The following is a 23,957-nucleotide window of genomic DNA, read 5'->3' on the forward strand; positions in this document are numbered from 1 at the left end:
AACCTGATGATGCACATTCTGAAGCCTTGTACTAATGCCATGTGGTCAAACTCTGGAACCTGATGATGCATACTGTGAAGCCTTTAACTAATGCCATGTGGTCAAACTTTGGAACCTGATGCATGCACATTGTGAAACCTTGTACTAATGACATGTGGTCACACTCTGGAACCTGATGCATGCACATTGTGAAGCCTTGTACTAATGCCATGTGGTCAAACTCTGGAACCTGGTACATGCACATTGTGAAGCCTTGTACTAATGCCATGTGGTCACACTCTGGAACCTGATGCATGCACATTGTGAAACCTTGTACTAATGCCATGTGGTCACACTCTGGAACCTGATGCCATCTTCTCTCCACACTCATTTCCTTAACTCTAACGTCTACCTCTCCTCTTCCAATTCTAGTTAATCAGTTACCCCCCTTTCTTCACCCAAACTCCAGTGTTTCTCCTGTCATCAGTAACTCCAGAATTGTTTTCCCATAACTTGTGATGGAGCCTTTTGTTCTGTAACTTTGATCATGCAGATTAATAATGCAATCCCCCTCACCTACTTTTACACTCAGCTTTGCAGAGTTTGCACTTATTTCAGTAACTTTGGATTTTGTAAACATTTAATTCTTGATCTCTTTCTTTTCTTGTACTCGCCTGTTCCCACAGTTATATGTCTGGCTTATCTTAACTACTTCCTTCTTCACTGTAACCCCCCCCTTTTTTTTTCTTTTCCTTCTTTGATAACTGCTACTAGTTACACGCGTCAACACACCTAGTCTATGCTGAATCTGTAGTACTTTAAATATTGTTTGTACTCAGTAATAAATGTAATCTCTTTGTAGGTTTCTCTCTCTCTAAATTATGTTTTAGAGTTTTTTTTTCCCAGTCCTCCTCTGAAAAGGGGACTTGCTGGACACAGTTGGACCTGCCACGTAACCAAATGCAAATAAATACATACTATTTTGTTAGGTCATATTGTGGAAGTTCATTTAACCATATCTGATAAGTCTACTGCTTAATAGTCTACATCCCAACCTGACATTCATTGCAAATAGCTACTATGATTCTTAATTGAGCTGCTATAACTGCGAAGTAACTTTTACTTGCACATCTTGGTCAGTGATCTGCTCTACTTAACAAAGAAAATAAATAATTAATGTCAACCACAATCCTGTCCATCCAAAATACTACTGTTAATAGACTACACTAAGAGTATCCAATACATACACAAGTCCTACATAAGAGTATCACCTCATAAACGAGTCTTTGAACTGTCTTCTGGATGTTTGTTCTCCTGCTTCTGAACTCACATTTACACTGACAGTATTAATAATACCACACTTCAAAAGGGCCTTATAACAGTGCAGAGCACTCAATCCTTTCTAAATATGCTCCACCAAATCATACTTGTCCTGAAGTTCAAGACGGTGCCTACACTGATTCTTTTACAATCAAGATGGTTGCCACCTTTTCAATTGCATAAAGTGAGCAGTACTTATCAAAACATCAGCTTTTGTGGGATAAAACATTCAACCAATGCAAAACACACATTTTTATTTCATTAGCAAATAAAGGCCTCACCTTTGTAGAAGTGTAGCCATTTCTGTTATTGTGTACAATACAAATGTGTTTCATATACAGTATGATAGCTTCTGCAACATTAAGGATAAAGTTAGAAAAATAAAATTACATTTAACCTTCTCTAGTGGTATAAAGGGACAAAGCCCTGATTACGGCCCAGGCAACCAGGGTTCCTTTAGCTACTTGGGTGCTCCATCCAGCTGGCAGGGTAGGAGCAGTTCTTTGAACTGTAGGGAGAGTGCGGCACTGAGCAAGATATATACTACCACAATCAGAGGAGAAGTGGCATTGCTTAGGGATGCAGGGGCAGACTTTCTGCCCGCCAAGCCACCATCTGGTGGCAACCCTCATCGATGAGCACATGAACTGTGAGCTTGCAGAAGGACACCATTTTGAGTCCCAGTGGTAATGCATGTAGCTTTGGGGATAGGGTTACGCCATTCAAAAATGTCCTTTTATCTGGGATACTGGCGAGAAGACAAACATCTCTCATAGCTGCCTGAAAAAATGCCTCTCCAAGCGTCTCTCACTATTCTGGTTCTGAGAACTCCTAACCATGGAGGAATAAATGATTTGAGTCTATCCAGTGAAGGCATGCATGATTGATGGCAGACAAGGGCCAAAGAAAATATTAAAAAGAAGAAAAGGTTAGAAAATAGTTTTCCTGACATATCAGAATATTTCTTATTTACCATATTTTTTCATGACACAAGTGCCCAAATCAAGACTTTCCTGTGAGAAGGACAAGAGGTAATCCTACTCAGAAACAGAATGTATCTACCCATGAAGCCTTGCAGTACCCCCTCCTATTTCTTGGCCCAAACGTAAACTGGTTTCCTACCATACATTTCAACTATTCCTGTTTTGCAAAGATGTCCCTAATATTTTATGTAAGCTTAGCATAGTCCCTCCTAAAAGTTGCAAATGTTTTGAGAAGTTGTAAGTTAATAGGATCAGAGTTTTTAAAAAGTGTTTATGAGGTAGGACTTTTCTTTTTTTCCCCCCTTAATGCTGGAGGTAAAAGTTGAGAACTATGGGTGGACCAGAGGTAAAAGTTGAGAACTATGGGTGGACCAAATGTCAAATTTTAAAGAATATCCCTGATTTGTCTACAAATTTTGCTCAGTCTGTCAAGCAATTTTTTTGTAACAAGTGCGTTAAGGATCACAGTTCCCAACCTTCCATCTCCAAAATGTGGAACTATTCCTCTCTTAAAGTGGAACAAATGGGCAAAAAAATAAAAACTAAGCAGCATCTTACTAACAACTTTAACCAAGAAGCTTAGTGGATGTTTGAAATGTGTTACTTTATACTTCTAAAACATTCTGTTAATGAATTAATATAATTGAGTATTATTTACCATGGATATCATTTAAATCAGCACTGAATGTGAGACTGACCCTTTCAATATGAAACACAGAGTGCCTTGGACTTTTAAGAGTGAAAATGAGGAACATTTCTTATAAGCAGGTATTCTAGAGAGGTTTGATGAGGATTACACACTAGAACAACAAACCTTGTCAAGACAAATGTTTTTACTTATTCTATTCAAGTGCTTAATTTGCTACTGTAAACGTTGCTGAAGTTACCTTGTACAGCAGTATCAGCAGCTGTATTGCGATATTAAAATATTTACTGTAAATGAATGACTATAATTTCTTTTAGCTCTCCTATGAGCTCAGGTCGGGGCTGAAAATGGTCATTGACCAGCCCACCTACACGATCAACAAATTGTAAAGTAAATTAATGAATAATCCCAGTATTTAAAAAGCATTCGAGTTTGGGCAGTTTATGCCCCCTCTTCTTGACCTTACGAGATAAAAAGGCTGACAGCCAAGCAACAGAAGCCTGGGTGGGGAATTTTGATTCTCAGTTTTAAATGGCACACCCCTTACCCGTTTCATACTCAGGTCATGCAGCAGCATACCTCTTAGCAGAAGAGGTCTGGACAAAGCCTGACATAATGGGGGGGGGGGGGGGGGGGGGAAGTTGACAGAATAACAGGATTTGTCTTGGCCTGCATTTTTCAGAAGAATATGAAGTCTGAAACTCATTTAGTGACTTTAGTCCTTAAATCACTCCAGTGATTTGCCAGAAAACCACATTTTTTATGAGAAACAGATCAAAAGTATGACACAAAAATCCGGAGAATTGAAAGGCATGTCAGCAGTAGCCTTGTCCTAAACTAGAGTGTTCGAATCCCACCCATCCCATGAGACACTAAGACAATAAGCTGACTACATATTTGACTACTTACACATAAAATACAGCATTTTTTAAGATTGTTGTTTCTATCCATGGACCATTTTAAAAATCCGCAGTAGTTTAGGGTTAACACCTTTTCAGATAACCAAATTGGATATTTTAAGTAAATGTGCAATTTTGCAAGCTAAACCATAGGTAAAAACAGTGCCCAAACCCTAATTTTCTTGCCAAAAATAAACGTTCACTTTTCACTGATATCCATGGGAAATAATACCGACTCATATAATTCATCAAAAGAATGCGTATAAAGTAACACGTTATTCACCTAGTGAGCTTCATAGTTGAAGTAGTTAGATATCACTGTGTGTTCACATTCTGGAGCTGGAAGGTTGAAACGTACGGAGTACTTCAATTACTTTCTTTACAAAAGAGTACTGTCCAGTCTGTCGACCCCCAAAACTAGTACCACCCAGTTTCTCGACTCCAACGACTCACGAGACGAAGACGTGGCTCCCTACAAAAACTGGGTCACGCGCTCTGAGAGAGTGTACTTGGGCGTGTGGACGTGGTGTCACATGATAGGGAGCCTGTCAGCTGACAAGCAGTCGAAGTTCTGGTTTCACTCCAAAGATGGCTTTGGGAACTGGCAGCTGTTTTGTAATAGCCGCATTTCTGTGGCAGCTACTTTTTCTGGTAGTGCTGGCTGGGCCAATCCCAAGTGGTTCAGGAGGCTGTGGGTACCAAGTGAGTACTGCTGGTAGTGTGTACCTTTTCTTAAGTAAAACGTGGGAGCAGTCTTTGACTTTAGGACTGTTTGCAAGTGGGGATCCGAAGGAATGCAGTGTTGACAGGTTAACGACAGGTTCATATTCTCAGTAGTGGTTATTCTGTTTTCAGCTAGTGTACTGGGGACGACGACGAGTGTTTAGTGAGTGAGGGTACTTCTAGATACAGAAGGGGGCGAGTGTACTTCTAGATAGATAGTAGTTCCTCTTTTTGCAATGCTTTCAACTTATGTTATATGATAATTTGTTACAACTTTGTAGTTATCACTCATGAAGCTGTTATTAGATCGTAATATTTACTACTTAAATGTTATCCTCTCTGTCCCAAAATAACCGAAACTGAATGCTAATCGTTGCAAGCATACCTCCCAACTTCTTAGTACAAGAAATCTGGACAACCTTAAAAAAAAAGGGGGGGGGTGCAAAGGCCCCCAAATAGGGACAAATTTTAAACATTGCTCTTATTATTTTAAGCAGCCTTCTATGTTTTCAAGTTTTGCGTTCGAATATATTTTTATAAATGACATGAAGTCTGAAACAAATGCTTCTTATTATTTAGTGACTTTAATTCTCGACGATTTGCCAGAAAAACACATTTTGTGAGGAATATACCAAAAAATTATGAGGCAAAATTCTGGGCGTCCTGCTAAAATCTGGATAATTGAGAGATATGTTTATAAGTAATATCGGGAAGTGTGTTTCTGACAAGTTAAATTCAGCGTTGATCACTGTGATTGAGCTCCTTAGTAGTGAATTTGCAGTGTTTTATCGCATTTTTCTAAGCGAATATAAACAGAAATGCCATACTAGTCCAGATTTAAGCAAATTAAAATAATAGTAATAAAAAAGCTGATGGGAGAATATAAAGGCAGGTACCAGTATTTTGCATAAGCTATTCAGCCAACGAACAGTTCAATATGCCTTTCAGCTAGCAAGCAGTTCAGTAAGCTGGTTTGCGATCAAACAAACACAACAGCAAAACAAAAAGCCTTTCGGCGCAGTAGTTACAAAAATTCACGAACAAATGTTCGCTCTACTTCTCTAAAGTCCACAGGTTATTTCCACATCACCAACTTCCACTGTTAGACAAACAATAAAGCCACATACAATAAAAAGCTTTATTTGCACGTAAAATAGGCTAGCGCTTTCACCCGTAGGCTTCCTCAGGCCAATAACTCATGCAGCTTACATGGCCTTTGTATACATATTCTATAACAATTATCCTATAATCTTTTCCTATAAATTAATTATTTAATCAATCAATTAAATTAAAATCAGTCCACATTACTTCCTATATAAAGTGCTATATCGAACTAAAACTAAAATCTTTAAATAAATGTTTATGTATAAATACCACACAGACATTTAAATGCATGTATTTATGTTTGTGCATATACATGATATAATCCTATAAGAAATATATATATATATATAAATATATATATATATATAAATATAAAATATTTACATATATTTTTATTCATATGCATATAAATATACATATAAAGTGTGATATTAGCACAGCCTAATATCAATCTCCTATGAAAATGCATCCTTATATAAAAACATACCAATAAAACATATATATAATACAATACACAATATCAAGCTTGTGCCCATACATAATTTATTCTATTTCCACTGGTGGGTTCTACATTGTAACTTCCTGCCTTTTAATGCTGGCTTTATGGGAATCCTATCATTCAACCCTGGTGGCTGGTCAGCCCCAAGTCTAATTATCCATTTCATTTTGTTCGGTTCTATTAGATATATCTCCTCGTCTAATAGTTACATGATTGTGCTGAACTACCATGAACTTAAAAACTTATGTTCTGTGGAAGTCTCCATTATGTATTTTGATAATGCATTATTACTCGTTTTCATTTTAATATTATACAAGTGTTCTCTACGATCTCTCAATCTCATGGAGACTTCCACAGAACATAAGTTTAAGTTCATGGTAGTTCAGCATAATTATGTAACTATTAGATGAGGAGATGTATCTAAGGACCGAACAAAACAAAATGAAATGGATAATTAGACTTAGGGCTGACCAGCCACCAGGGTTGAATGATAGGATTCCCATAAAGCCAGCATTAAAAGGCAGGAAGTTACAATGTAGAACCCACCAGTGGAAATAGAATAAATTATGTATGGGCACAAGCTTGATATTGTGTATTATATTGTATATGTTTTATTGGTATGTTTTTATATAAGGATGCATTTTTATATTACATTGATATTAGGCTATGCTAATAATTATGTCTATTTGTGTATAATCACACTTTATATGTATATTTATAGGCATATGAATAAAAATATATGTATATATTTTATATACATTTATTTATTTATATATATATATATATATATATATATATATTTCTTATAGGATAATGTCATGTATATGAAAAACATAAATACATGCATTTAAATGTCTGTGCGGTATTTATACATAAACATTTATTTAAAGATTTTAGTTAAATATAGCGCTTTATATAGGAAGTAATTTGGATTGATTTTAATTTTGATTGATTAGATAATTAAGGTATAGGAAATGATTATAGGATAATTGTTAAAGAATATGTATAAAAAGGCCATGTAAGCTGCATGAGTCATTGGCCTGAGGAAGCCTACGGGTGAAAGCGCTAGCCTGTTTTACGTGCAAATACAGCTTTTTATTGTATGTGGCTTTATTGTTTGTCTAACAGTGGAAGTTGGTGATGTGGAAATAACCTGTGGACTTAGAGAAGTAGAGCGAAAATTTGTTCGTGAATTTTTGTGACTACTGTGCCGAAAGGCTTTTTGTTTTGCTGTTGTGTTTGTTTGATCGCAAACCAGCTTACTGAACTGCTTGCTAGCTGAAAGGCATATTGAACTGTTCGTTGGCTGAATAGCTTATGCAAAATACTGGTACCTGCCTTTATATTCTCCCATCAGCTTTTTTATTACTGTTTGTGCAATTTTATTTTGGGAGAAGTTATCGCAGAGTGGTGATACTGTTTATCTTTAAATTAAATTAAAAAAAAAATGCAAGTGCACTTTTGTGGGCATCAGTCTAAATACTCATCATGCCCATTTTAATCTACTGTATTTGTTCTGCAAAACTGTCCCATAGTATTACTGTGGAATTTAATTGCAAATATGTGTTGTACATAAAGTAACATGTTTATGCTTATTAAGTTTGTTACAGAGAAATTCTGAATCAATAACTTGTTTAATTCTATGTTATTATAACACCTTTTGGACATTACTTGACTTTACTTTGTAGATCATTGTGGTTAACTTGTAGATTCACTGTACTGTAGTTTCTTGCCTGTACCCATGTCTTGATTTGACACTTGGTGTTTTGGTTTTGCACAGTAAACATGTGAAGTAAAGGATTTTTATCGTAGTGTGAACAAGAGAATGTAACCTTTGTGGTTGTTTTTTTTTTCTGCTCATGAATATGTTGGTGCTGTGCAATAATGGCAATTGGGTTAGATTTTATAAGCACACAAGTTCAGATAGATGGTATACATAAAAAAGATACGTAGTAGTTTCTTGAATGACATGAAGGTTATGATATTCTCCATTTTAGCCTGCACATTGGTATGCTGTGTTGCAGCTAAATTTGTACATAAATTAATAGAGGTGCGGTACTATGATACTTCTTGTATTGCAGTCATTTAAATTATGTATACATACTTTAATCATAGCTAAAATCTGATTCTGTTCCTGCTCAAAACCAGGATAAAGTATATCCCTAAATGTGAACAAGCACCTTTTCATTCCTTATACCTCCTTACTCTCCCTTCTTCGCTTTCTGTTAAGTTCTCTTCCCTGTCTCTCTGTCTCTCTCTAAATATACCATAAACTGTCTAATTATGGTGGCTTCCAAAAAAGCAATTACTGGAAAATGGAACTCAGTCTAAACCAACTTTACTAGAAGTAGCAAATATAGTAACAGAGCAAAAATAACAGGAATTTGGCCCTTTAGAAAAGGGTAGGAGCAAATTACATAGGAAAAAAATGGGAATTGTGGGAGCAATACATGCACAGGAGGAACGAGGTTTAAAACAAGGCAGAATTTGAATGAGCTGTGTCATGTTTGATGGACAATGACTGGATAGATTATAAGTGATGTATAATGTTTGCAACTACAATTATGTCAGTGAGGTTTGTAATGAATGTTTGCAATCGTACATGAAAGTTGTTTCTTGTTTGCAAAAGATAAATCTCACATAACCCCTCACTTCCTTTTGCAGTCCTGTGTGCAGTATACTAACTTACCATTAACGTCTCTGCAAACTGTCTAACATTTCTCTAAATATTAAGTGATTGTCATAAAACTTGTTTGGATTCTTAACTGATGTTTTATATTATGTCTAATTTGTTGTAGATTTTATTTATTTATTTTTTTCTTGATTGTAAAATTATTCTTAAAACGTTTTGTAATCATTTGAAGTTTTTCTCCGTGGGCCTCTGCTGAAAATGGGCTTCTACCCAATTGGACTTTCTCAGTAATCAAATTTCAATCAATAAATAAATAAATGATACATAAATCAAACTTCTGTCATAGAATCCTGTTAGTCTTCTGTATAAAAGAATACAGAAGGTCTTTTTAATGTGTCTAAACACTTGTACTGCAGTCTAAAGTTGGACAGCTGCCAAAAACAGAAGCAAAATTTCACAGTTCATGCTGTGGTTTGTCACCATTAGAGGTGGAATTTGTCGGTTGTAACAGTTGCTTTAATAGCCTATAAATTTTGAATTTTAATTATAAACTAAATACTGCCTTTTCCCTGTATTGTTTTTTTTTTTTTAATTACTGTAATAGCATCGTATTGAAGAAAGTATTGTTATCCACATAATTCATTCATTCATTTCAGATAAAGATATCCGTGTGCTTTAAGAAAAAAAGCATGTTTATTACTAAGTAAATATTTTTTTGTTTTAAATAGAGCTTTTGCCATACGTTTTCAACAAGACTGCATATTCCCCTGAGTGTCCTACAAGTGCTTGAGTCCCGAGCACTTAAACTATGGTCTCAAAGCCAGAGACTAGAGCATCTTGTATTTTTGTTTGGTGTTGCTCATGCTCAAATTTGAATATGAGTTTGGGCAAGCAGCTGGTGGGGAAGAAGCGGTGGGGGTTAGGCTTATGAAGTGAGAGGGGAATTTTAAGTTTTGGGAGTAGGAGGGAAGTTTATTATAGGGAGTTAGGGTTAGGGAGGAGGAGTGGAGTGTAAAGGTAAAGGACTGAGGAGTCTGATTAGGAACTGGGTGGGAGTTTTAGGTTTAGGTTCTGATAGGACTATGTAGTTTATAGGATCTGATGTTGAAATGGAGATTTGTCTAGCAGTATTTTCAAGGAGGTGTGTTGTGCGCAAGTAGTACGCAAGCAACTGCAGTAGCCCTTTTCCCTTCACACACTTTGTATTCCTTCATGCTTTTTTCAGAGCTACCTTATACTTAATTTTTTGCCTTTAGTCCCTCACAATGTAGCACATTTAGTTTATTTATGGATTTCTTTGAAGCAGTGTATTTGCATGTGTGTTAATACTAACATTCAGTACGCAGTAAGAGGCGTCTGGATTTTCTTTACTAACAGAAGTAACAATACATTAAAAAATAAGTTTACTGAAAATAACATGGAAAACATCACAATGTGCGGAGAGGGAGGCTGCATTGGTACAGCACCACACCACAGTGTGTGCAGAGGGGGGGCTGCAATGGTACAGCACCACATCAGTGTGTGCACGGGGGGGAGGCTGCCCTGGTACAGCACCACATCACAGTGTGTGCACGGGGTGAGTTGCAATGGTACAGCACCACATCACAGGTTGGGCATGGGGGGAGGCTGTGCTGGTACAGCACCACATCACATTGTGTGCACGGGGGGAGGCTGCCCTGGTACAGCACCACATCACATTGTGTGCACGGGGGGAGGATGCCCTGGTACAGCACAGCATCACAGTGTGTGCATGAGGGGGGGCTGCACTGGGACAGCACAGCATCACAGTGTGTGGACGAGGGGGGGCTGCACTGGGACAGGACAGCATCACAGTGTGTGCACGAGGGGCTGCACTGGGACAGCAGAGCAACAGTGTGTGCACGAGGGGGGGCTGCACTGGGACAGCACAGCATCACAGTGTGTGCACGAGGGGGGGCTGCACTGGGACAGCACAGCATCACAGTGTGTGCACGAGGGGCTGCACTGGGACAGCACAGCATCACAGTGTGTGCACGAGGGGGGGCTGCACTGGGACAGCACAGCATCACAGTGTGTGCACGAGGGGGGGCTGCACTGGGACAGCACAGCATCACAGTGTGTGCACGAGGGGGGGCTGCACTGGGACAGCACAGCATCACAGTGTGCGCACGAGGGGGGGCTGCACTGGGACAGCACAGCATCACAGTGTGTGCACGAGGGGGGGCTGCACTGGGACAGCAGTGGAACAGCTGCAAGTGAATTATGCTGGCTTCTCGCAGCTGTACATGCTCCACACATCCCCTGTGTTGTCCCGTAGTAGCAACCTTGGTGACAGTCACATGTTTTTCTTTGAAGCGGATATGCTTGGAGTATAGATGTGTATGTAAGCAATGCTGGTATTTACACAAGGCAGAGTTGTAATGAATCCTAGCTGTTGCTGATTAGACCTTTCCTTTATTTTAAGTGTACGTTGGAAATGACCATATTGTATCATACATTCACTAGTATGTTTGGACATCTCCAGGGACTACTATAGTGTATCTGTAGTTATGATTGTAACAGCAGTGCAGTTACCAGATATGGTTGTAACAATGTTTCAATTCTTCAAATGGATAGACTTTATAATACACTTGTGATCTTTGCTTTTAGGTTCATAGGTTCGTACTAGGCTATCTGCCCAAGGGCATTTATAAGCCTAGCCCAGAGTTTTTGTGGCTTTCGCCACCCCTTTAGTTTGAAGAAAACTATGCCCATTGTTTTGCTGTGCCTCTGTCAAGCAGAGACACTGAGGTAATCCCTGGGGTATATCTGCGATCTCCCATCCATTGGTCAAGATTTCTCTTGAACATGGCCAGCGAGGTGCTCTGCCTCACATGTACCGGGATTTTGTTCCACAGCATAGGGAGTCTTTGGGTGATGAATCTGTCCCTCCAGCATGTCCTATTAATGACCGTGTCAAGATTTAAGTCTCCCGCCCTTGTAGTTCTGAGGGATCTAGATTTTTTGAGGTGAAACATGTTCATCAAATCTGGGTTTGACATGGCCTTGTATGTCAGGCACAGGTCACCTCTGAGCAGAAGTGGCGACTGAATAGAGCTGAAGTTCTTTCAGTCGGGCAGCATAAGACATATTTTTGAGACCCTTTATCCTTTTGGTGAGGAACTTTTGGGGCCTTTCCAGCTGCTGCAGGTGTCGGGTCAGATGCATTCCGAATGGAGCATTGTACTCAATCATTGGTCTGAGTGATGAGTACAGGGGGACTATGACCTCCCTTGATCTAGATGTGAATCCCTTCATGATCAGGTGGGCAATGTAGAAGGTCTTCCTAACTACTTTAGCAACGTGAGTATCAAACGATAGGTTACTGTCAACCTGAGTCCCCAGATCTCTGATAACTTCTTCTGTGCTCAGTGGATTGCCACCTATATGGTAGCTAGGGGTAACCTTGTTTTTCCTGAAGGGTATGACTATGCATTTCTTGGCGTTTAACTTTAGGCCATGGCTCTGGCACCAGTTATCCATTTCTGTGAGACCCTTCTGAAGGATATCTGTGTCAGATGTGTTTTCGACTATGGCACCCAGTTTGCAGTCATCTGCAAACTTTGTCAGCCATACCCCTCCTGTGTTTGCTTGTACTTCAGAAAAGTAGATGCCGAACAAGAGTGGGCCCAGGACTGAGCCCTGTGGGACTCCACTTGTGACAGGCTTTGAGTCTGACATGGCGCCAGCAACTCTGACCCTGTGGGTTCTGTCACTTAGCCAGTTTGCAACCCATCTTGTGATGTATGGGTTTACATTTAAGCTGATGAATTTTTCGACGATACCTGAGTGGGGTATTGTGTCGAAAGCCTTTGCCAGGTCGAGGTAGGCTGTATGGACTGCCTTTCCCTCATCAATGGCCTTGGTGACTGTTTCGAAAAAGTCGACCAAGTTTAAAAGGCATGATCTGCCTTTGACAAAGCCAAACTGGGTTGGATCCAAAGTCTGCAAGTTCCCTATGTCTTTATTTATGAGTTCCATTATGATCCTCTCCATGGCTTTGCAGATCAGGCTTGTCAAGCTGATGGGACAGTAATTTCCAGGGTCGGTGGAGGCACCGCCTTTGTGAAGTGGGACCACAGTTGCCGTGCGCCACTCCTCGGGTACGTATCCTGAGGTGAGGCTAAGATTAAACAACTGTCCTAACTGCGGGTTTAATTCCTCGTTGAGTTCGTGGAGCACACAGCCGGGGACACCATCCGGTCCCATGGATGCTGTGTTTTTCGCCTTAGAGCAGTTCTCACCTGGGCGTTAGAGATGTTTGGGGGGCTACAATCCTCTGGTATAGATATCTCTCCTTTTGGGGGGGGAGAAGTTTGCACTGAACCTGTCAGACAGTATATTGGCAATGTCTGTAGGTTCAGTAATTTTCACATCATTTTGAACTAATTCTGAGCATATCTGTGAGTTTCCTCCCAGGTTTCTAACATAGCTAAAGAAGGCCTTATGATTGTCTTTTGAGTCCTTAGCGATTTTTCTCTCAAAATTTGCCTTGGATGATTTTATGAGAGCTCTTAGTTTTTTTACTTATAGTGATCAAAGGTGTCTTACCTTTTAAGGATTTTGCTTTATCTTGTAGTAGCTTCCTCCTTTTGTTGTAGAGCTTGTTTATGGCTGGGGTCCACCAGACTGGACGCTTGCCTTTGGTACAAAGAGTCTTTGTTTTGTTTGGGATTGCCTGATCCATGCAGTCCTGTAGGTGCTGGTAGAAGGCGTTTGTAAGTGATTCAGCGGCTTGGGTAATGTTTACTGCCAGCTCGGGGGCCTTAAAGGAGACCACACTAGTCTTTAGAAGAGTGAAGTCGGCTTTTGAGAAGTTTTTCACTGTGGTCTTTTTTATCTCAGGTGGGGGCGGGATGAGGACCTCCAGTGAGATTAGTTTATGATCTGATCTCACCAGTAAGGGGTATACTTCCGGTGTTGAACATTGTGATCCCATGTTCGTGATGATGAGGTCAAGTATGTTTTCACCTCTTGTGGGGATGGTGACTAGCTGTTCCATGGCATTTGAGTTTATGAACTCCAGGAATCTTTGGGCTAGAGTGTTTGGGCTTGAGTAGTGATCCCAGTCTATATTAGGGTAGTTGAAGTCACCTAGTATGATGGTGTTTGGAGATACATTTATCCCCTCCAGTGTTTTCAGGAAGGCTATGTGAGTTTCCTGAGTTTGAGAGGGTGGCCTATAACATGCTACAAATTGCAGAGTAGTTTTGCCTATGGTTAATTGCACCTGGATGGTCTCCGATGCATCGTGCGTTGCCACCAACCTTGAGGTATGGGTGTCCTTGATGAATATGGACACCCCCCTCCTTTCTTGGTGTTGTCCGGATTTTGGGGCCGGAACGCATGGTATGAGGTAAAACCTGATAGTGCTGGGGTGCTCTCAGGAGCCTTGAACCAGGTTTCAGTCACAGCACAGACATCGATGTTCTCCATACTGAGAAGGGCCTCGAGTGCATGCATCTTGAGGTTGAGACTTCTGGCATTGAGCAGCATTACCCTTAGTTTTTTCCTTTTTGTGTTCTAGGGTGGTAGGTTTAGAATTTGAGCCTTGCCTAAAAAAGGCACTATAGGGGTGGCAAGAGCCTTTGCCAATATCCGGAAGCCTAGGGGTGACAGGTGCAAGCCGTCCCTTGCGAAGCAGCGTGGCTTGTCCAGCATGTCATCCCAGGCAGACAGACATTGGATCCCCTTTGAATGACACCAGAGTTTGAGCCAATTATTAAAGCTGATCATCTTATCTTCCTATTGTGGCATCATTCTTGGTGAAGGTAGGATACTGCTCAAGGTCAGGGTCATACCTGCCTGGGCTACATAATCAGAGAGCTCCTCAATGTCTCTTTTCATGTAGTCCAAGGAGGTACGTCTCGGGTCGTTCACACCAGCATGGACAATGACTGAGTCGTACTTGTACCTGCTGTTGAGAGACCTGAGTGCTTGCGTTATGTGGTGGATTCTAGCGCCCGACAGGCAGCTTACTGTGACCCTTTCCTTACTCAATCTGGTGAGCGGGACGTCAGTGTGTCTGACTATGGAGTCACCAATGATGAGTGTGTCTGGCATTGTGTTTGGCCTTAAGGGCTGTGACTGTTTAGCACACTGACTGTGTGGTCTATGTGTTGCATGTGTTGTGTCTTGAGGTGGTGGTTGTTTGGGTGTCTGCTTTGGTGGCCTCTGCTGTTTTGGTAGATATTTGATCAGAGCCTCCGAGTATGTCTTTGTGTGTAAGAGTTGAGGTTTTGATAGTGCTATGTGAGACTGGGTGTGTGTGGTACCCTTCTCCTCCTGTCTGGTCTTGCCAGTCTTATGTTGAGAGAGCTCGGCCTCCAGTTTGGCTGTATAGTTGCATCTCTCGCATGTATTTGTGTTTTGTGGGAGAAGGAGAGGGTTGTCTGTGTACATGAGGCAATTGTAACATTGCCTCAATCTTCCCAGGTTCACCAGCTGAGCAGGAGAGGACACTAGCAACTGATCCCTCGACATGCTAGAAGGAATAGATAAAAAACTTACAAAAGACTCCGGGGGATGTGGGTTCTAGGCTGGTGGAGTACTATCTATAATACGAGTGCTTTATCAAGGTGAAAGTACTGTAGGAGCAAGTGCTAGGCTTTACAGATAGAGAATAGTCTACTTGGGAATCAAGTAGAGATGAACTTTTTATTTATAGGATACGCTGGTTAGATCAGCAGTAAAGTTCGAGGAAGGTAGTTTTAAGGGAAAAATGGAAGAGTGGAATTTAGGTAGCCCGAATAGTTTAACCGCCGCTGCTCTTGTGTGCAACAGTGGCAACTCCGCGCTAACGCGTGCTTTATAGCAGGGGGCTGGAAAAAACAGGAAATGACCCAAAATGGCCAACGAATTACTAGTTGCTGTCTCTAACCACTCCTCTGAGGACAAACAAGCAGCTCAGTACTCCCCACTCCCACTGGTGAGTAAAGAAACTACCTCTGGCCACACAAGAAAATGGAGGAAACAGGAACCAAATACAAAGCCCAGGGATCAGCAAAATCTGATCACTGGAACAACTAGCTAGGAAAGTTTAGGAAAGGAGAAGTATTTTTTTTTTTTTTTTTTAGTTTTTTTGCAAACAGACAGAAAAAATACAGTAAATGATGTGTGACTCAACAAATGTAGACAACATATGCTTGATTTTTAACCCAACACTCTGACCACTTCCCAACTTTTCTATTAAGAGAGCACAGGCATCCAACACATCAAACCACCTTCCATACAATTAGAAACAAACTTTTTCATCCTAACAAAATGCCCTTAAAAACTGCTCCTGGCAATACCTCAAACAACTGCCTTTGGATGAGGCAGTACTTTCCTTCAACAACATCTTCCTTGATATTCTCAATACCCATGTCCCTCCTAGAAACATTGGAATCAAATCCAATTATGCACCCTGGTTAACCAAAGAAACTAGATGCATTTTCAAAGTTAGGGACAAACCCTGGGTACAGTTCCATAAGAAGAAAGCCAGCACTAGTAAGCAGAATTTTCTTGAACTTATAAACAAAGTAAATGAAATCAGTAAAGCTGACAAATCCAACTACTATCGGAACATCCATTCCAAACATTAAAATACCCCCCCCCCCAAATTATGGGCTGCAGTTAACCTACTACAGCCTGGCAACTCTACTACCCCCACTCTCCCCACTCTAACAGCAGTTGGCACCTGTGTGAATGTTGCCACCCAATTTAACACTTCACACAATCCATTCAAACTCTAGCCAACAACCTAAGTCAATCCCTACCCCCTCTGAACCAAACCAAAACACCCCCCACAAAACAACATAAACCATTTCAAGTTAACACCAGCCTCCACCCAGTATATCAAAAAACTAAAACCGACCACTTTAGCTGCTGACAATCTCCCTGCTGATTTTCTGCAAATTGCCTCAGATGCTATCTCTTTCCCAATAACCGTAGTTATAAGTAGATCACTAGCTGAAGCCTATGTCCCTAATATATGGAAAGTCTTGCATATTTTGCCCCTGTGCAAAGGAGGTACGTCCTGTGAACTTATCGCCCCATTGCCATTCTTTCCCCCCTGTCCAAAATCCTGGAAAGAGTAGAAGACTCTCAACTTGTAGAATACCTGCTATCTCACAATCTCCTATCCCATACACAACACTGCTTTCACCCTGTTTCACCCTGCTCATAGCACCTCATCTGCCATCCTGTCCATTACAAACATAGTTAACCAGTTCAGAAATAACTCCCAAGTTGTATCATCCATTTTCCTAGACTTGTCAAAAGCCTTTGACATGGTCAACCACTCCAAATTTATTAATGCCCTTCCATAACCTTAGTAATACTGCCATTTCCTGGTTTCAGTGCTACTTAACCGACCAACAAGCCGTCCACTGGCAACAATCCCTGTTATTTCTACCAATCTCCATATGGATGCCACAAGACTCCATCCATGGACCCCTACTAGTCTCTCTCTTACCAGCCAACTTCACTATGCTGCTCCCAGTGCCAGTATAATTCCATATGGTGATGACTCTACCTTGATTTGCTCTGCCTCCTCCTTCAAAAACCTTCAATTCATCACCCAAGACCCCTTCCTTCAATCCATCACCCAAGACCCCTTCCTGTCTGTTTAAACATGGTTAACCAACTCCCAGCAAAACAAATCTTAGGCTCTTCTGTCCCACTAGAAATACTTCTTCGTCTTCAACCTTCCACATCTTCTCAAAAAAAAAAAAAAACATTATCACTCCTACTCCCTAAAGTACTAGGGATTACAATTGTAACCTTAATTTTGATCTCCATATAGACCAAATTTTGATCTCCATATAGACCAAACTATCAAAAAAAAGTGCACAAGAAACTTGGCCTCCTATATAGAAATAACCAATTTCTAATGAATAGTACTAAAAAGATAATAGCCTGGACATACCTTCTATCAACACTTCTGTATGCTTCCCCTATCCTTACAAACCACCGAAAACTGACCTTGCAAAACTTGAAGCCTGCTATAGTAACATTTCAAAATTTGCTACCAATGTTGTTGTGTCTTTTGGCTTTTTCCTGGTTAGGGGTTGCCACAGAGGCACTCCGGTCCACTAATGATTGGCAGTAGATTTTTACGTGCCGAGTTGCCAGCCCTGACACACAGCCTTCAACGAACGTACACCCATTCACGCATGTCTACACACAGAGGACGCTCTAGCTGAGAATCTAACAGGACATCTTAACTGTGAAGGGTGGCCTAATGGTTAAGGTGTTTGCCTTACAAACACAAGATCCAGGGTTTGAGTCTCACAAGGGATAATTGGCTAGGCTTAAAATGACTCGCAAGGGCAGTTAGCTTAGTGCTAATCTATGAACCTATGAATGCTACCGCAGCACCACCACCGCTCCTGCAAATCACATCATTGAATATCTCTCGGATAACTTGATTGGCTTGAACTCCCTTTGCGCCTTCAGTCAAATCAACTAACTTTAGCCCATACAATTCTCCACCACCCAGAAAAGACTCCTGCTGTCAAAGATATTATACAACCTTACTCTGCGTCTAGATCCCTTTGCTCCAACGATAAACTTCTCCAAGTCACCAAAGCAAAAAATGTAGCAGGTGAATCTCTCCTCCAACTCCATTTCAAATTTTGGAACGCCTTGCCAAATTCCCTAGTCACTACACCCACAGCTAAACCGTTCAAAAAGCTTCTAAAAACCCAGCTTGCTAACTCCTGGCACTGCTCTTGTAACGCTCCTTAATCCCTCTTCTAACCTATCACTCTCCACCATACTACATCACTTCAAAAAAGCAGAACTTATTTCTCCCTGTAAAACTCTATCTGGGCACCCCAGCCTTTTATCCTGGACTCTGTTTGAATTGATGTCACTATGTAAACTTTGTACATTGCTCATATCTACAGTTTCACTTGACATTTAATTTACTGCTGTTTTTGTTTCCACAATTTCAGTGTGTTAATGTACTATTTGATGTAGTCTAAGTTTCGAGTTATGTTTTTTAATATTCTGTTATTGTACTATACTGGAGCTTTTCTCTCTAGGCCTCCACTGAAAGGACTTCCAGTCCAGCTGGACTTTCCCAGTAAACAATTGTAAAATAATATGAGTGCAGTGGGACTGCATTACAATTGCCTCAATTGCCTCATACGTAGCTCTCAACGTGTGTCTTGAGGCATGAAATAATTTGTTATGCTGCACATAGTTTCATATGCATGTTATTAATATACTTTCTCCTGCTTGTCTGTATGTTTCAGTGTGGTATACACTGTGTCACTATACTGAAGGATGTATAATCTCTCTGAAGAGGTGGCAACCATTTTGTTTGCAAATGCATATGGGAGGATATTTTTTGTCAGGATGAAAGTGTGTGTATATATGTGTGTGTGTGTATGTATATGTGTGTGTATATATATATATATATATATATATATATATGTGTGTAATAAATAAATATATATATATATAAGTGTAATGAGTGTTACAACAAATGACTAAAATATGTAAGCATTGAAACAAAAATTTATTTAATTTCTAAAGGCATAGCTGTTGGAGTAGTTACTAAAGGAAAAGTTTCATTTTGTGATGCCCTAACCAAAATCCAGCCACTAAATTCAGACTAATGGTAGTGTTATGAAAAAAGGTTCTTGTAAGGTCAGTTGCAGTGCTAGGGCTGCCAAGGAACCCCCCCCCCCCAATCTTTAGTAATGTGTGCGAATCCTAATCGTAGTCCCAACCCTGCAATTTACATTACAGAAATACTTTCCATAACTGTACCCCTATTCGGACAGACTGAGTCTGAATATAGTGGTAGGGATGTTCAGGCCTCACCAAGGGGGAGGTTTGGTTAGGGCATCACAAAAGGAAAGGGATTTCCTTTAGCAATATGTTTTTGTGATATATTTGTGGTAATTTTGTATTTCAGAATGAAAGCTTCAGTCTTTTTGCATTTTTGTTGTATGTATGTGGTACACTTGTTTGTTCATTCATACATGCAGTGCATATAAAAAGTTTACACACCCCTGTTAAAATGCCAGGTTTTTGTGATATAAAAAAGTGAGGCCACAATAAATCATTTCAAAACTTTTCCCACCTTTAATGTGACCTATAACCTGTACAGTTCAGTTGAAAAACAAACAAATCTGTTGGGAGGTGGATATAAAAAATAAAAAAAGTACAATAATCTGGTTGCATAAGTATGCACACCCTTAAACTAATACTTTGAAGAACCTTTTGATTTAATTACAGCATTCAGTCTTCGTGGGTACACACCTGCCATCAATTAAAAAGACTGATTAACCCCAAATAAAGTTCAGCTGTCCTAGTAGGATTTTCCTGACATTTACTCTGTTGCCTGCTACAGCAAAAGCCATGGTTCACAGAGAGCTTACAAAGCATCAAATGGATCTCATTGTTGAAAGGTATCGGTCAGGAGAAGGGTGCAAAAAATTTTCCACAGCATTGGATATACCATGGAACACAGTGAAGACAGTCCTGAAAAAGTGAATAAAATATGGGATAACAGTGACGTTGCAAAGAACTGGATGTCCCTCCAAAATTGATGAAAAGACAAGATGAGAACTGGTCAGGGAGGCTGCCAAGAGACCTACAGCAACACTGAAGGAGCTGCAGGAATTTCTGGCAAGTACTGGTTGTGTACTACATCTGACAAGCATCTCCCATATTCTCCATATGTCTGAACTATGGGGTAGGGTTGCAAGACAGAAGCCTTTGCTTACACAGAAAAACATCCAGACCTGGCTAAAATTTGCAAAACAATACATCAAGTCTCCCAAAAGCATGTGGGAAAATGTGTTATGGTCTGATGAGACCAAGGTTCAACGTTTTGGTCACAATTCCAAAAGGTACATTTGGCGCAAAAACAACACTTCGCATCACCAAAAGAACACCATCCTCATGGTGAAGCATGGTGGTGCCCATATCATGCTTTGGGGTTGCTTTTCTTCAGCTGGAACTGGGGTTAGTCAAGGTGGAGGGAATTATGAACAGTTCCAAATACCAGTCACTTTTGGCCCAAAACCTTCAGGCGTCTGCTAGAAAGCTAAAGATGAAGAGGAATTTCACCTTTCAACATGACAATGACCCCCAAGCAGACATCCAAATCAACAAAAGAATGGGTTCACCAGAAGAAAAATTAAAGTTTTGGAATGGGCCAGCCAGAGCCCAGACCTAAATCCAATAGAAAATGTGCGGGGTGACCTGAAGAGAACTGTGCACAAGACATCCCCTTGCAATCTGACAGATTTGGAGCACTTTTGCGAGGAAGAGCAGGCAAATATTGCTGTTAAGATGTGCCATTCTGATAGGCTCCTATCCAAGAAGACTGAATGTTGTAATTAAATCAAAAGGTGCTTCGACGAAGGGTGTGTGCTTTTTTTTATATCACAAAAACCTGGCATTTTAACAGGGGTGTGTAAACTTATTATATCCACTGTACATGCATACACACAAGCTAAGATTATGCAAACACAAAACACTTCGGCAATGGGTACTCCCTGCAGAATACGTCTCAATCCTCTCCTCTTACCTCCCAACACTGCGACTCGTGAGACATGCACTTATATATCCAAATTGGAAGCCGTGCACTCTTAAGTCATAGCTGGTCAAGAGGAAAAGGTCAACACCTGCACCACACCACATGACTTCCCATGGAAATGCTCCACCTAAAGAAAACCATATCCCCCCCGAGCCACACGCTCCTGGGATCTATACCTCACCACAACAATAAATAGGACGTGCTGGAGAGAGAGAGATTCCTGTCCCAGAGACTTCCCATGCTCTGGAACAAGATTCCAATCTACATTGGGCAGAGCTCCTCGCTAACCCTTTTAAAGAGAAATCTTGACGAGTGGATGGTAAACAAAGTTTACCCCAGGGATCACGTCACTGGCTCTGCTGGACAGAGGCACAGGGAACTAATCCAAGGGGGCGGCGAAAACGAACGCATTCTGGCTAGGCTTATAAATTTTATGACCTTTATGACGTCAGAATGAAAAAAGACAAAAATGCACTGAGTAAACATTCTATGAAATGTCAAACAGGTTATCAATTTTTTGTGCTTGAAGTAGTTACCCACAACCCCAGAGGTGGTATGTGGGAAACGCTGATTGAATACAGGGAGTTACACTGGCAATTAATTCTTGACTCGGGTAGAAACTTAGGATTAAACGATATGGTGTCTCTCTTGCACCAGTACTTAAAATTAAGGGCAGCAAAGCTCTAGGAAACATTTTAGTACATTTTTAATATGGGTAACACTATTTCCCTATGAAACTTTTTTAACAAATTTTATAACATTTATATCAAGTCCTTTAAAATCTATTGTTTTGGTAACAAAATGAATAGTTACAAACAACTGTACATTTTAAACTATTTATCATTAAAATATTTTGTATTTTATTGTGTTTTTATACTTGACCACTAGATGGTGTAAACTACTATATAAAGGATATGAATTTATGCACTATCAGTGATGAAATTAAAAATATTTTAAGTTATCTTGATTAAAATTATATTTTATTTCTAATGAATATGTATGCATTTTAAAGTTGATATGTACTTAACATTTGATATGATATTTAAATACACTTATTGGTTATTTTGGTCATTTTTAGTATCTAAATTATTTAGGGTAATTCTTCTGCATTTCACAGCATGATTGGTTAATTTAAATGTTAATTGCAGAGAACACACTACATAAGGAAAGGTTGTACCATGCTGGTCATTACTGATGAAGTTGATGACGAAACGTTGTGTCTTAACAAACATATTTTTTTGCTGCTTGTGATTTTGTGGACATCGTTCTTTTTTGCTGCTATTGTACCTGACACGCAGTGGAATTAAACTTCAATTACTTTACATTCTGGGACCTGATTTATTTGTACCTGCAGTTGGTGGTTTCTACTTTTATTGGTTTTGCTTTCCGCCTTGGCTCTGGTTGTGTTTACTAGGCTTATAAATGCCTTGAGGCAGATAGCCTAGTACCTACCTATGCAACACAGCCCTCCAGAACACCACCTTCACAGCTCTCACATAAAAACACAAACCATACTCCCACCTTCGCGGAGGCTGTCAATACAAATCTACCCAAACAGGGATCTCCAAGGCAGAAACGCACTGTACCACCACAACGGCGCACAAACCACACGACACAGCTCACCTACACAGTGTGCCCCTTAACCTAAGCCCCTAAGGCAAAACAGTTTGCCCAATACACTAATAATAGGTGATTCAATAGTGAGGCACACTGATGTCCCACTCACTAGGCTGAATAAGGAGAAGGTAACAGTCTGCTGTCTATCAGGTGCCAGAATCTGACACGTAACACACGCACTCGGGTCACTCCACAACTACAAGTATGACTCTGTCACTGTCCATGTGGGTGTGAATGACCTGGGACGCAGCTCCCTGGACTACATGAAAAGAGACATAGAGGAGCTCTCGGATTATGTGGCCCAGGCAGGTATGACTCTAGCCCTGAGCAGTATCCTACCGTCGCCCAGAAGTATACTGCAGTACAAGCAGAAAATGATTGACATCAACAATTGGCTAAGTTTGTGGTGTCATTCTAAGGGGAACCAGTATCTGTCTGCTTGGGATGACATGATTGACAGACGTCGATGCTTTGCCAGAGATGGCCTGCATCGGTCACCCCTGGGTTTCTGGATACTGGCTAAGGCTCTTGCCATCTCTATAGTGCCTTTTTTTAAGCAATGTTTCAAAGACCAAATTACCATTGTAACAGCAATAAATGCTGCTAGAAGTCCTCAAGTTGCACTTGCTCGAAGCACTACTCGTAATGGAGAACGCTGACATTTGTGCTGTAATGGAGACCTGGTGTAAAGCAGCAGAAAGCACCCCTGTGCTACCAAGCTACAACTCATTCCACACCTTTCAGCCTCAGAACATGGACTGAAGCTCCAAAGGCGGCGGTGTCTCCATATTTATAAAGGATATGCACACCTCCAGATTAGTAGCCCAGCATAACACATCTGAGATACTTCAGGTACAACTAACATTGGGTAAGATGGTGATTCAGGTCGTAGCCTGCTATCCTAAGACTCTCTCCACGTTCCTAAGCACCCTGGAAGCTGTTAGGGTCCAATCCAACAGTCTCGTACTAAGTGACTTCATCTCCTCCATCAGCTGG

General features: G+C 40.5%; 1 protein-coding gene across 1 annotated transcript in view; it reads left to right on the top strand.

The window, feature by feature from the left end:
• The first annotated feature begins 4,366 nt into the window (after window positions 1-4,366).
• The window catches only part of MAN2B1 (mannosidase alpha class 2B member 1), a 1,009,708-nt gene continuing 990,117 nt past the window's right edge, over window positions 4,367-23,957 (top strand). Inside the window, exon 1 of the mRNA XM_044084731.1 lies at window positions 4,367-4,529. Within this exon, the coding sequence (XP_043940666.1) occupies window positions 4,416-4,529 (114 nt within the window). The 5' untranslated portion in view covers window positions 4,367-4,415. The remainder of the gene's footprint in view (window positions 4,530-23,957) is intronic.

Source organism: Protopterus annectens, chromosome 9.part0 (genome assembly GCF_019279795.1).
Source record: "Protopterus annectens isolate FY-2018-M chromosome 9.part0, PAN1.0, whole genome shotgun sequence".
Taxonomy (NCBI): domain Eukaryota; kingdom Metazoa; phylum Chordata; order Ceratodontiformes; family Protopteridae; genus Protopterus; species Protopterus annectens.